This window comes from Apis cerana, linkage group LG1, assembly GCF_029169275.1.
Source record: "Apis cerana isolate GH-2021 linkage group LG1, AcerK_1.0, whole genome shotgun sequence".
NCBI classification, from domain to species: Eukaryota; Metazoa; Arthropoda; class Insecta; order Hymenoptera; family Apidae; genus Apis; species Apis cerana.
Window position 1 is genome coordinate 20,791,290 of NC_083852.1, and position 12,843 is coordinate 20,804,132.

General features: G+C 41.7%; 1 protein-coding gene across 22 annotated transcripts in view; it reads left to right on the plus strand.

Annotated features, from left to right (window-relative positions):
• The window catches only part of LOC108003197 (dystrophin, isoforms A/C/F/G/H), a 419,614-nt gene that overhangs the window by 209,109 nt on the left and 197,662 nt on the right, over positions 1–12,843 (plus strand). For 16 of the 22 annotated variants that reach the window (XR_009828767.1, XR_009828769.1, XR_009828768.1 and 13 more), the window contains one exon: positions 10,315–10,359. The exons of the other annotated variants lie outside the window; for them this stretch is intronic. Coding sequence is in view for 13 of the 16 variants with exons in the window: in XM_028669405.2 (XP_028525206.2) it covers positions 10,315–10,359 (45 nt within the window). In the remaining 3 variants the exon portion in view is untranslated. The remainder of the gene's footprint in view (positions 1–10,314; positions 10,360–12,843) is intronic. 22 annotated transcript variants of the gene reach the window in all.

Below are 12,843 nucleotides of genomic sequence, written 5' to 3' on the forward strand. Positions count from 1 at the left end.
TCCGACAAACGATCAATTCTCGCGCGAAATATTCTCGTCGGCGCCTGTTCCAGCCACGATTTTCGTCCATAAATCACCTATCCCCGCCACAAGAAGAAGCTCTCTCTCTTTTTCTCTCTCTCGAGGAATTTCTCGTGGAAAAAGACGCGTCGAGAGTGACTCGCGGAAAAGGAATTCTCTCGCGGAAAGAAATTCTCTAGCGCGCGAGTGCATACGATTCTCTTCTCCCTTTTCACCCTTCTTCTCCTTCCTTTTTTTCACCGATCGATCGATAATCCGGCAGATCGTTTCGATGGACAGACGTTCGCCAGAGATCCTTCTGGACGTTTCCAATCGTTTCCAAAGCCGCCTTCTCTTTCCGTTCTTCGTCTCGAGGAAGGAGAGGGTGGCGAAGAAATAGAAGAGGGTAGGGAAAAGCAGCGGTGGGCAACGTGCAAATTGATTCCTTGTGTTCGCACTTAAGTGCCTTCTTATAGGTTGGATTTGGGTCCGAGCCAATGGCTATGACGAATGGCTAGCGAGAACGCGAGCGGAATCTCGAAGATCTTCTGTCTCTCATTTTTGTCACCGTTTCGTACGTTAAAGGATTGGATTTTACAGAATTATTTGTTGAAATTATATATTGAATTTTGAATTTCTTTCTTGTACCTAGAAAATATTATATTCTTCAACCAATCTTATTAACACGATTATATCTTGTTTACACTTTTTGATTTCGATAGAACACGGCGACGTGATCCTTCTTCCTTTGTATATAAACACGGCTTAATAAATTTTAAGCCTCGCACAGCGCGAACGTGTTTCCATCGCTTTGTTTTCGTTTCGACATTTCGTATCGGGTTTTGTTGGAAAACAAAGAGCGAATTAATACGCATTATATGTCGCAGACGTTCGTGCGAATATTCAGTGTAGTGATTTTCATTGGATCGAACGCTTCGTCGTCGACTTTCCACAAGTTTTGAAATCTGCTCGATTTCCTGCTTTAAAAATCGAGACTTGCCGACTTAGGGGATTGTCTTAATCAATCATGTTGAAGGGCAAGCCAAGAGGAGAATATTCCGAGTATCGATTTTTACATTAGGATTTGAATTGTTTGAAACGTGATACGTGGCAAGGGAGGAATGTTTGGGGTGGTATTTAGGAGGTCTTGAAGTTTAGGTGAACTTCGCGTGAGCTTGACGTGCTCATACATTATTAATGACGCGGCCAGGACACGTTCATTACACCCCCTCCCGTATCGTATCTCGTGTACGACTCTACTTACTCTGCCTTCGAGATACTTAATCTTCATCAGGATTGTGCGGTCGTGTATCGAGAAAGAGTTGTGCAGCAACTACGTTTGATCGATCGGTTTTTCGTAATGTACCTTTTTCAATTTTACATTATTAATCCCCTAAAAATTGAAATACACTTACTTGTGTGAAAAATTGTTGCGCGTTTAATTTTAATAGAATTTTCTTTAGGATTTCATCGTATATCCACGAAAAATTTGTGTATTCGTGGATACGTTATCGAATGGAGATTATTATTATTCCAAACCACATTAATTTAGATCTTCACGCGCAATCTCGTGTAATAAATAAAATATTATCAGGTATGTGTACAGCATGTATACGCATCTAATATATATATATATATAGACCGTACATGTAATAGGATTTGGTTCTATCTGCGGTATCCCCGGGAGATCTTGGAGCCAATCCATCACGAATACGAGGATCCTATCCTGTATATAATTTTCATACGTATCCTTACGAAGAAGAATTGTACATCAATCGCGTCTAAAAGGATCGTATTAGAAAGAAAAAAAGGAGAATTAGAAAAATTGATCTTCAAGATACTTTTGGAAAGAGGTATAGAGTATAATCATTTTTCTCATCTCACAATCAGCTGATAATTACCCGATTTTAAAAGCCAATAGTATATGGGTATATAACTCGAAAAGCAGCGAATGAACGGCTGGAAAGAAACGCACGTGTGTGTCTGCCTGTTATTTTACACTGGGACTCGGAGTTTTATTTCGAGTCTAGACTCGTGGAGCAGCAGAGTGTGCTATTGTTGGGAGTCTATGGGTATTTTTTTATTTTCTGAAGCGTTTCTTTCTCGAGAGGCGACTGCTCGCGGTACACCGCGAGAGAAGAGCACATGATGCCGTTCGTATCAAGTAATTTCGTCGAGCTTCACGCGCCTCCATTCTATTTCACCCCTCCAATTTTTCTCTCTCTATCTCTCCCTCCTTTTTCCCTTTTATCAATTTACCAACAACTGTTCGACGGACCTTGGCATCGTTGTAATTAACCGGTCACTCGTTCGCCGCACAAACGAGTGGAATTTACGTGGTGTTTGACGTCGTGAAAACAGCGCGAAAAAGAGAGAGAAAGAGAGAGAGAAGAAAAAGGAAGGGGAAGAAGAGGGGAGAAAAAAATAATCATCCCCCTTTTTTCCTCGCATTCATCCCTTTTCTGCCTACGGCCTTGCAGCCTTAAAAAACGTGGAGAAACGAATACGCGCCCGGACAGAAAACGCGCGTGTTGTGCCCCGTTCAAAGTGGCGGGGAAACTGGGAACCAGGTCAAGCGAGAAATCATTAGTCACTACTAGATTTTTCACCCTTCAGACTTACTTTCGTTCGTCGCGAATTCTCCTCTCCGGCCGGTCGAGTTTCTCGCTGTCGTCCCACCGATTCATTATGCCTATTATAGAGGGGGAACTTGAAATTCAACGGAGGATACAGGAAGGAAAAATTGAAACGAGCGAGTCGATGACTTTCCTGACTTCCTGTGTATATACAGCAAGGCTAATGCGAAATAGCGTTTTCTCTTTTAAGTAAGTTTTATTCTTGATAAAAGAAAAAATTCATCTTAACTGAAATAGTAATTTCAATTAATTTTGCAAGAAAGCGAAATTTGAAACGATTTCCGCCGATTTCAATCTCTCGTCAGAAAAACGCTCGACGTATCCAACAACTTGGAGCCAATTAAGCCGTTCCACCAATTAAAGGTAATTCAGAATCACGTAGGGAAATCTCGCGATGCGATTACATGTACACAGGGAAAGGTACATTTCGTGTAGGATCGAGGAAAAGTGGTAGAAAGCGAAGAATCTTGGTTGAAAGGCCACGTTGGTGGTTAACCCGCGCTTGACGAGTTCATCCATGAAGAAAAGGGGTTTGGCCCCGTGGCTTCGTCATCGAGAGAAACGGTGTCCAAACCGAAAAGGTGTCTTCGACCTGGAAAATTTTAACAAGGCGACAAGCGTCCCGTTCGAAAACGAAGAAATCGACATCATTGAACGCTGCTGTCTCTGTGGTGATTTAATCCTCTCTCTCTCTCTATATATATATATTGGTCGTGAATTCGAAACGAGCCAAGGATATATCCGAGAAGTTTTCGAAGTCGTTCGACGTCGATTCGCGAATTAAACCGTCTTAAATCTTGGAAACTGTACTCGAAACATCGCGGCCTCGAAGATAATAGAATTGTCCCAATTCGGCGGGCTCGTGCAAGTTATACGAAGGAGCCAATATCAATTTCTCGAGGCATTTCCGATCCCTTGCCGCCTGTACAATGCATGAGACAATCGAACCTACTCTCTCTGAGTGGTGCTTCGATCCTGAGAGGAGCAATACCATCTTAGACCTATAACTTTCATCCTTCGCGCGATACTCGCGGCTTCTTCGATCGAGTGTTATATTCTATTATCCGGACGTGCTTGCTTCCATTAACATACTGGCTGGGCTGCCTCGCGAGACTCGAGACGGGTTAAATCGTCTCTAAAATATCGTGCAACGCGATTTATACGCGTATTAAACTTCATTAACTTGATGTTCACGATTTCAAGCCAAATCGTAAAAATTGTCGCGTTACGTTCAATAGATATTCCAAAAGAAAAATAATATTTTTTCCCGTGCAAGTTTGAAACACGATGATCATAATAATCTCGCCAACTTATTTAAGGAGATCACAATCTATTTCCCCAAACAGATCGTTCACCGATTCCAATCCGTTTCAATTAGAGCGGGCAAGTTGAACGATGTACGCCTACGCGATCTACCTGTAAATATTTACCAGAAGAAGTAACGCATGGCGTGAATTCGAAACGAATCCGGAAGTATCGTCCCGTTTCGTCGATCCATCCTTCCAAACAAACCTTTTCTCGCCACGTTACGGTGTCTCTCTCTCTCTCCCTTACCTTTTGCACGCGCGGCGAATTCGCTATGAAACCAAGTCGTCCACGTTCGTCGCTGATGTCGTCGTCGTCGACTCGGGGATCGAGAGTCCGGCCGGGATAATATTTTTCCGCGGTTGGACTTGATTAAATCGGCACCGGTGCGGAGGGACGAACGAGGAGAGCCGCACGGGTCGCCGGCCCTTCAAACGAGCAAACAGAAGAAGGGGTGGTGTACGCCGCGACGCCCGTCAGCTGCGAGGCAAATGCAATTTTATGCCTCGCTTTCCCTCGTTTCCTCTCCTCCTCCTCCCCTCCTCTGCCTCCACCGGAGGGCAAGAGATCCTCGAGACTTCACGCGTGGCTCGCGAGGAGGAGATGCGACAGTTCTTTCGACAGACGACGCGAGTGAAAACCGCGAGGAGAGGCTTGCGCGGCGGTGTCTCTTTGATTACGGGGGAGAGAGAGCCCTGCGTCTGATGTTTGCTCGTTGGATAAGAAGATGATTAAAAGGAGGAAAGGATTTGGGATGGTATGAATTTTTGTGAAATTATTAGAGGAAGAAATTATTTTGTAATATTGGATTGGGGATAATATCCAATCAAATATTCCTTGTTAATATTTGTGATATCTAGATAGAGATTCTAGATATTGATCTCTGAAGGATCACGCTGGAATTTAAAGTCTTTTTCGGATTGATTGTTGCAATTTAAAAGATTGAAATAGAATCAGGTTTTAAACGTATCTTAAACAAGCGAGCATCTAAAAGATTCTGCGCGCAACGGTATTTTTTTTTTTTTAATTGTTCAATGTAAGGAAAGCGAGGGCACTTTGCAAATTAAAATCGCGGGAATTTTTCGCGTGCAACGACGCGTGTCGTCGCGAAAACGGATCCAACGCGGCGCCGCTATATATATATGGAATTTTGATACGCGATTCGTAAATTTCGGATTTCATTCCAGCGTGATTTATTGGAGACATAACGTTGGCGATTCCGCATGGAAAATGGATTCGCGCCGCACCGAAAATGGAACGAAAGAACGCAAACAGATGCATTACGCTTCCCTGCCGTCGACACAGCGCTGAATTTCGAATTTTCGTCGCGGCTTCGTGGAAAAACCTCGGGCGGGATGACATCGCCCGCTTTGTTTCGTTCCTCCACGTTCAAAGAGCTCTATTTCCGCTCGATTCTCGCCGTATCTCTTTCTTTCTTTCTTTCTTTCTCCTTTTTTTCTTCTTTTTTTTTTATTTCTCTCCGAGCCAACGGGTCGCAACGAACAGAAATGTTTATCCGGAACCGATTTTTCAAGGAGAAACGGGATAGCAATCAACGATCGCTGATGGACGTCGGTCTTTACTTTTGGATCCCTTGCCACTTTTCTGGATTAAATTTTCCACCACGTTTCGAGATGGACGGTTTTTACCACGTGTTCGTTGCATATGAAACGGCCAATTTCACACGAAATTGCGTAAAAGGATTCGGAATTTAAAAAAGAATTTACAATTATTAAACGTGCAACGTTGAATAATGTTTCAACTTGATGTTCGAATTTAATCAAATAAAAGGTGTATTATCACGAACTAGATTTTCAGCATTGAATTTCAATATTTCTCTCGTACGAAATTTAATGCTTTTCGAGAAGTTCGCGTTGAAAGAATTCGACGCGAATAATTTAAAATTGGAAAATATAGGATTTGTTGATAACAATTAAAGAATTTTAATCGTAATACACATAATTTCGAACATGTTTCGTATGCAACAATCCAATCAATATCCTATTCGATTAAAATTTACCGTTTTCAATTCGATACTAACACATTTCGTATCTTTCATTACAGGGGATACACTTTTCCAAGCGAAAAATTCATCAACGGACACGCCCCCTCCGTTTTAACCCCGTTTCTCGGAATTATCCAAAACTTAAAATTGAATTCGTGAAAACGAAACGACCCCCTCGAACTCTCCCACTCCCGGATGGTTTCCACGCGGTTGCCTTCGGAATCATCGGGCCCCTCCCCCAGGAATCGGTACGCCCGGGATTTTTAGCATCTCGAAAGGGGGAAAGCATCTCGCGTGAGTCTTTGAAATGACGGTTTTCTCATCTTAAGTGGCACCTATCTCCTGCCTGGGGAGAGGGTGGCTTACGTTTAAAGCGTCTTCCCCTCTCCTTCCCTCCCTTTCTCCCTCCTCGATCCTTCTCGACGTCTTCTCGTTGCTTGCTTCGTCTTCCCGTCCTATCTCGTCTCGTCTCGTCTCGTCTCGTCTCCCCGGTTCCATCGTGCCATTAGACGATTCCATCTCGCGCAAGAATGTTCGCAATAATGTTACAAGCGTGACTGCGGGCTGGGGGACAAAGGTAGATAGGTAGAGGTAGCGTTGCAAATGTGCCCGATCTTATTAGCCGGATAGTTCTTTCGAGGGTGAAGTGCCGGAGCAAGGATTTTTATCGCATTACCGCCGGCCGGAGAGGACGTATCAAAGCGAGTCGGATAATCGAATTAAAGGAGGGGCCCGATATAATTTTAATGGCCGCCCGTTAACGAGATGGAGGACGACTTCCTCTCTCTTTCTTTCTTTTTTTCTTTTCTCCCCGCGCTTCCGTTTCTGTTTCTTCTTTTTCTTCTTCTTCTTCTATCGGCTCCTCCTTAAGAAGACACCACGCGCACGTCCCGCAATTAAGATCCACGCTTCGAGAGATTCTCCAATCTTCTACTCGATCCCTCGAGCGAGATTTCAAGATCGATGATCGATCGGATATCCCTGGATATGTCTCTGGATTTCTAAACAGTTCAACGGTTGAGTTACGTGTAAAGTGATCGTTCATATCGAGTTTAGGGAAGATTACAAAACTGTTCATTCTCGCGTAGAATATTCAGTGTAGTAATTTCAAAACGTTTCGAGTTTGTTTCAAGCCGAATCTTCGCGCTCGTATCCTCGATCATCGACTCGTTCTCCTCGATTTCGCAATTCACGCCGAGGATCGTTATCAATCATTAATGATAATTTGTCGACAATGCGGTGAAATTCGTCGGGGTTTCGGAGGTCCGGCTCGTCGATGACCGTGAGATTAACTTCCGCCCGTCCCCTCTAAACATTGCTCTCGAATCGATGCCGAAATTAATGCCATCGGGATGCTTTGATAGAGGGATATCGCTGTGCCCGCGCGTGTGCACGCCCGAGTTGTTGGACGAGTTCCAAGCGTGCAGCGAGTCGACAATAGCCCCGTTCCCATACTCGTTTCCATACAGTTTTCGAATTAATCCACGTGATGCCCGTTTACCGTGATGGCAAACTGATATTCGTGGAAAGTTAGCGGGCTTCGAGCACGGCGCCGTGCGCTTTTCATCAAGGAATTTGGACGATTTTACCGCGGGTAAAATATTTGTTTACGAGGTGGTAACGAAGATTGAATTGGAATATTCGCGAGATCTTTCGGATCAAGTTTATCGATTTTCCTTTTCGTCGAAACTCGTTTTTACGTGTCCTGTAATAACTAATGGCCTACCGTGCCGAAATCTTGCGAAGCTATCTCAAACCCGCCTACCAGTACTGCGAGCACAAGTGTAGCACGAAAACAAGTCTACTTTATCGTGCACTCTTGGGACCCACTGCTACCCACGGCCGTGCAATAAACCCGGGAGTTCCGAGCCACGGTCCTCGTAGCTCCGCTAAAGAAAAACAGATTTCTCGAGTTAGACCTCCCCATAACACGTATCTCGGCTCCCGGAATTCCGTTACTAAAGATTTCACGGAAGATAAGTGGAAAATTTCATTTCGAGATATCCCTCTCCCTGATGATTCTTCGTTCGAGAAGAAACGTCACATTGCATCACGATGGAAGAAGAAGGGAGGAAAAAAGGAATAAAATCTGAATAAAAAGTGAGAAAGATCCTCAAGAACCGATTTCATTCTCGAGAGAAATAATTTTCCCGAAAAATCCCGAAATCCATAGCGTTCCCATAGAGCGAGCACGGCGGACGATCCTCGAACAGATCTCGAAATACCAGGATCAAACTATTCAACGCCGTTCGTTGAACACTGGGTATTGCGCATATTGCGTCGGCCAGAATTCGGTATCGCAGCCACTTTACCCTAACATCATCTTCCGCCGTCCACTTTTTCCCTTCCCCCTCCCTCGTTCCATTGTACGCCTCGTATCCGTAAGCGGGCTGACTGTACAATCCTCCCCGCTGCGTTTGCCTACCTACACTCTATGGCTATGAAACGAGGCGAACGAGGCGTGGAGGGGAGGGAATATAGTCGAAAATATAGAGAGAAAGGCAACGACGAGGGTGTAGGCGGCCGGCCCCTGTGCTCTGGTAAGGGACGACACGCTGGAGGGAAGGAGAGTCACGGGATTTTCGAGCTCGGTGAAACTGGTATACGACTATGATAGTCCGTTGCATATTTCAGGATCCACTCTTGAAGCCGAATCTGGTGGCGAGAGAGAGAAAGAGTGAGAGGGAGCGGGAACGCGCCACGACAATTTCACTGTGCTCTCGATCCTGTGCCAACCTAAGCGATGATTTTACTCTCCCGGCCTCTGTGAAAAGGGGGTTCTCTCGAAACCACTGTCCATGACTTAACTCGTCTCTAAACGGTGCCATTACCACCATAAGCGGAGTGTCACCGTCGCGTGGATGATAAACGCGAACCGACCAATCCCCTTCGTTTCTTCTTTGTCTCCCTTGCTTTGTCGATCCTCCGCGGAATTAACTGTAGTGGTTTCGAACGCGGTCGATATCGTTGGGTTTAATTTTATCGAGTTATTCTTCTTTCGTTCTTAATGTAAATTAATTGAATGTTGAACCCTTTAAACGAACGAGCATTTTCTTTCGATTTTGATTTTCCAAAATATTTAGCATTAGGAATAAAAAGTATATATTGATTTGAAATTTTGTTTAACTTCGATGCCATTATTACTAGTGTTAGTAGTTCGAAAAAGAAGTTAATCAAGATGGCTCGTGTTGCAAAGACGCGATTACGTGAATTAAGATCATTTTCCATAATGTGTGGCCTTTCGAAAGTTTCGAATCGCGTGAAAATTACGCGTGATTCTGTAATTAATACGTAAATATTTGAAAGAATCGATGAACGAAAAACCTATACCGATTATATTTAAATATGCAAATATAATGTTTCGCTTTTTTTTTTATCCTTGAATCGTATCCGGTGTACGCCCGTTAAAATGATATTTTTGACACGAAATAAATTCTTTTTTATTTTAATTTCCACGCCGGTCGTAGTAATATACATTCCGAACGGGTAATAACACATGATAATTTATATGTTTATTGTTCATTGTTCTCGAAATAGAGATTTTATTGTTCTCGAAACGAGACGCAGTTCCTGTTGGACGTCGCGACGCGATTCCGTGTTAGCTCACCTTTAATGCGTCTACCTGGCCGAGTTAGGAGACGAATCGTTAGGTTAGTGAACCCGTTGGCATTATTATTGCAACCGGATCCAACCTTCCATTAAACAACGAGGCAACGACGCGACGTGTTGTTGCACAACGAACTGTCCAACGTTCGAATCACGTTCCCTTTAACGAAACAACGATCGAACGTTCTCTCATTTACAGTTCGGATTATGGGCTCTGATTAATTCTATAGGCGGCGCGATTAGTATCCGTCCCACGGCGATATCTTCATCGTTGAATTCAAATTATTATTTTTCTTTTTCCTCTTTTTCATTAATTTTTCCCCGTTTGTTTGTTATTATTGCAAAATCGATATGAAAAATTTTCGCATCATTTTTCATTTTTTTTTCCAAGCAATGTACTTTCGAAATAATATTAATTCTATTTCGATATCTTTCGTCTAACTCTATCTATATGTAATTTCATTTACTTATTAATATTTAGGATAGTTTGTAAATTTTATCGAGTCGGTTATCTTTTTTTTTTTATATTCGTTTGTCATTTTAAAATATCATTTTATCTACTAAAGATTATTTATACAAATTTTATTCTCAAACGTTATGCATTATCCCTTTTCTATCTTTCTTCTTTCCTCCCTATTCGCGGAAAATATTAATCGAAAGAACGATAATATTTTTCCAATCTGTAAGGAAGAAATTTTTCTTGTAGAATATTTTTACACCGCAGGAAACTAATCTTTCGCATTTTTTTTTTTTGTATTTCAGGTACGTAAGGCGGAGCGATTCCCTTTTTACTCATCTCGTCTATCGGTAAGTCCATTTTTACAATGACGCCGGCGTAGTTAATCTAACGAGCCTGGCGCGTTCCGATACTTTCAGCGAAAGAGGTGCTCAAGGCGTGAGAAACACTCAAGTCGAATCAAATTGAATGGGAACTTTACCGTTCCCATCGCGTTGCTCGAACAATTTTAGTTCCTCTCTAGCCGCGGATTCCGCCGCCACTCGTCCCCCTTTTTTGCACCGTTTCAAATTGAAATCCGCCTTTCCTCTTTCGCTAAATAATAATAATAATAATAATAATAATAGTTCGAATCAAAATTCAATTCATTCCTTTCTCGATCTTAAAAAGGTTTCCACTGCTTCCTCTTGGTTATAATGATACTACTCTTACTCAGTAAGAGTAAATTGCCTCTGAGAATTATAGAAAATAGTAAAATATTTCCTCGTATTTTCTTCCCAAGAATAGGATTTTATGGATTTTTACGGAGGAAGAAGAAACGCAGATATATTTTTATCAACTTATTTTGAAATTAAAGAGAGAAAGGTTGATGGGAAAGATTCATTTTCACGCGTAAATTTGGCAAATTTGAATCGGAAGAGAAATTTGATCGAGGCAGATCCAAAATTTACATTGTTCTATTTAACATTTTTTTAAAGTATATCTAAAAATATTCAAAATTCCGCGCATTTTCAACAAACAGAGAATCGAGTCTATTTGACGAAACAAGTTATTTTAACCATCGAGGGCAATATGATGAATATCGATCCGTAAAATATCGTCCCTGAAAATTCTCAATTCTTCTTCAAACTTCAAAAAGAAAGAAAGAAATAGAAGAATTAATGTCAAAATGGAATGAATAAACCGCCGAAAACATATTCCACATAATTTCCAGTTATGGAAGTAAATGCAGAATAAATGGAAGCTTTAAGAGAGCGGGGGAGGAGGGAGGATTGTTAAATGCAGGCTACGAGGCACCGTGTCGTATCACCTTTTAGCAAGGCGAGGGATCGATGGTGCTCGAACGACAGGCGAGATATCGCACCTTTCAAACGTGCCTTCTCTCCCCACCCCTCCCCCCTTCGGCATCCCTTTTGCCTCGCGGCACCCACCTGTCCCTTCGTACCACCGCCCCCGTTGTCTCTAGCCTTGGCTACCCACTTCACGACAATGCACCACCACCCACCCCACCCGGCTATTTTCCGGAATCCGGAATGCCGTCGATAAAATATTAAGGGCGGCGGATATGTAGGCCAGTCACGACGCCTTGTAAATGAAGATCCGCTCGATTTCGTTCGAATTCTTCCAACCCTTTTCTAATAGGGAGACGTATCGCCGACTTTCGTACGCACGGGTTGCGAGGATCGACGGAATGATGGAGAATTCTTGAGATCTCTTATTGGGATATGTAAAAATGGTTTCTTAGGGAAAAATTGTTGGATTTTTGAAGATTTCGTTTCAGTCAGGTATGAATATCTTTTTTTTTTTTTATGTAAGAATGTAAGAATTATAACGTATACTATCTTATGGGTAAAATCGAATTTTCAGAGAAGAGTAATTTTTTAATAGTCGGGAAGTTTATTTAGAGGGAGAATTATAATATATGGTATATATTATTGTATATCCTGCATGTATCTATGTTGTTCAACAGGGTAGAGAATTGAAAAAGCTTTGCAATAACAACAAAAAAAGTAAGTAAACAATTGTGTTAATGTACATACGTGTAATATACATAAAAAAATATTTCGCATCGTTGGATATGGCAGATAAAAAATGAGCGATTTATTGCAATATGAATATACGGAATAATTTGTTTTTTGGTAACTACGTAAAAAAATATCAATACGCGCTCGATTAAGAAAATAACAATTCAATATTTTATTGTCCATCGTCAAAATAATTATTTTTACGTACGATACTTTTTCCAGAATTAAAAACTTATATGCAGGTTAGATAAAAAAAAGAAGAAGGTTTAATTAAAGTTGACTAATTTAATCATTAGAAAATAAAAAGTCCAAATGATGCAAAGTTTATATCTCGTATAATTTCGTTTTATTAGATTCGATAATGAGGATGGACGTTATTACACACATTAAGATTGATAGGAAATCGAATCAGAAGGACGAACTTGTCGCGGTTTCCTGTCTCTAGATTCACGAGGATTGCATTCGCGAATAATTTAACTTAGCCGTTGGAAGGAATATTTGAGTCGCGCTCGTTTCTACAATTTAATTAGATAATGCGTTTCAGAAGACGTGGTATTTGCTTTAGTCAAAAATCGAGCGCACAATTCATCAAACTTTGCAAACATTGCGAAGATATCAAATCACGTTTCATTCAATATTAAAAAAAAGAAAAGAAAAGAAGAAGAAGAAGAAGAAGCTCGTCGCTCGTTCTCTTGAAAATGGCAATAAACTCGCTTATTTATTTTTCATTTTCGAGTCGGCAATCGTTGAGAAATTACTGGCCGATCGTTACTTTTTAAATTAAAATTATCCAATAACCCGAACTTTTCT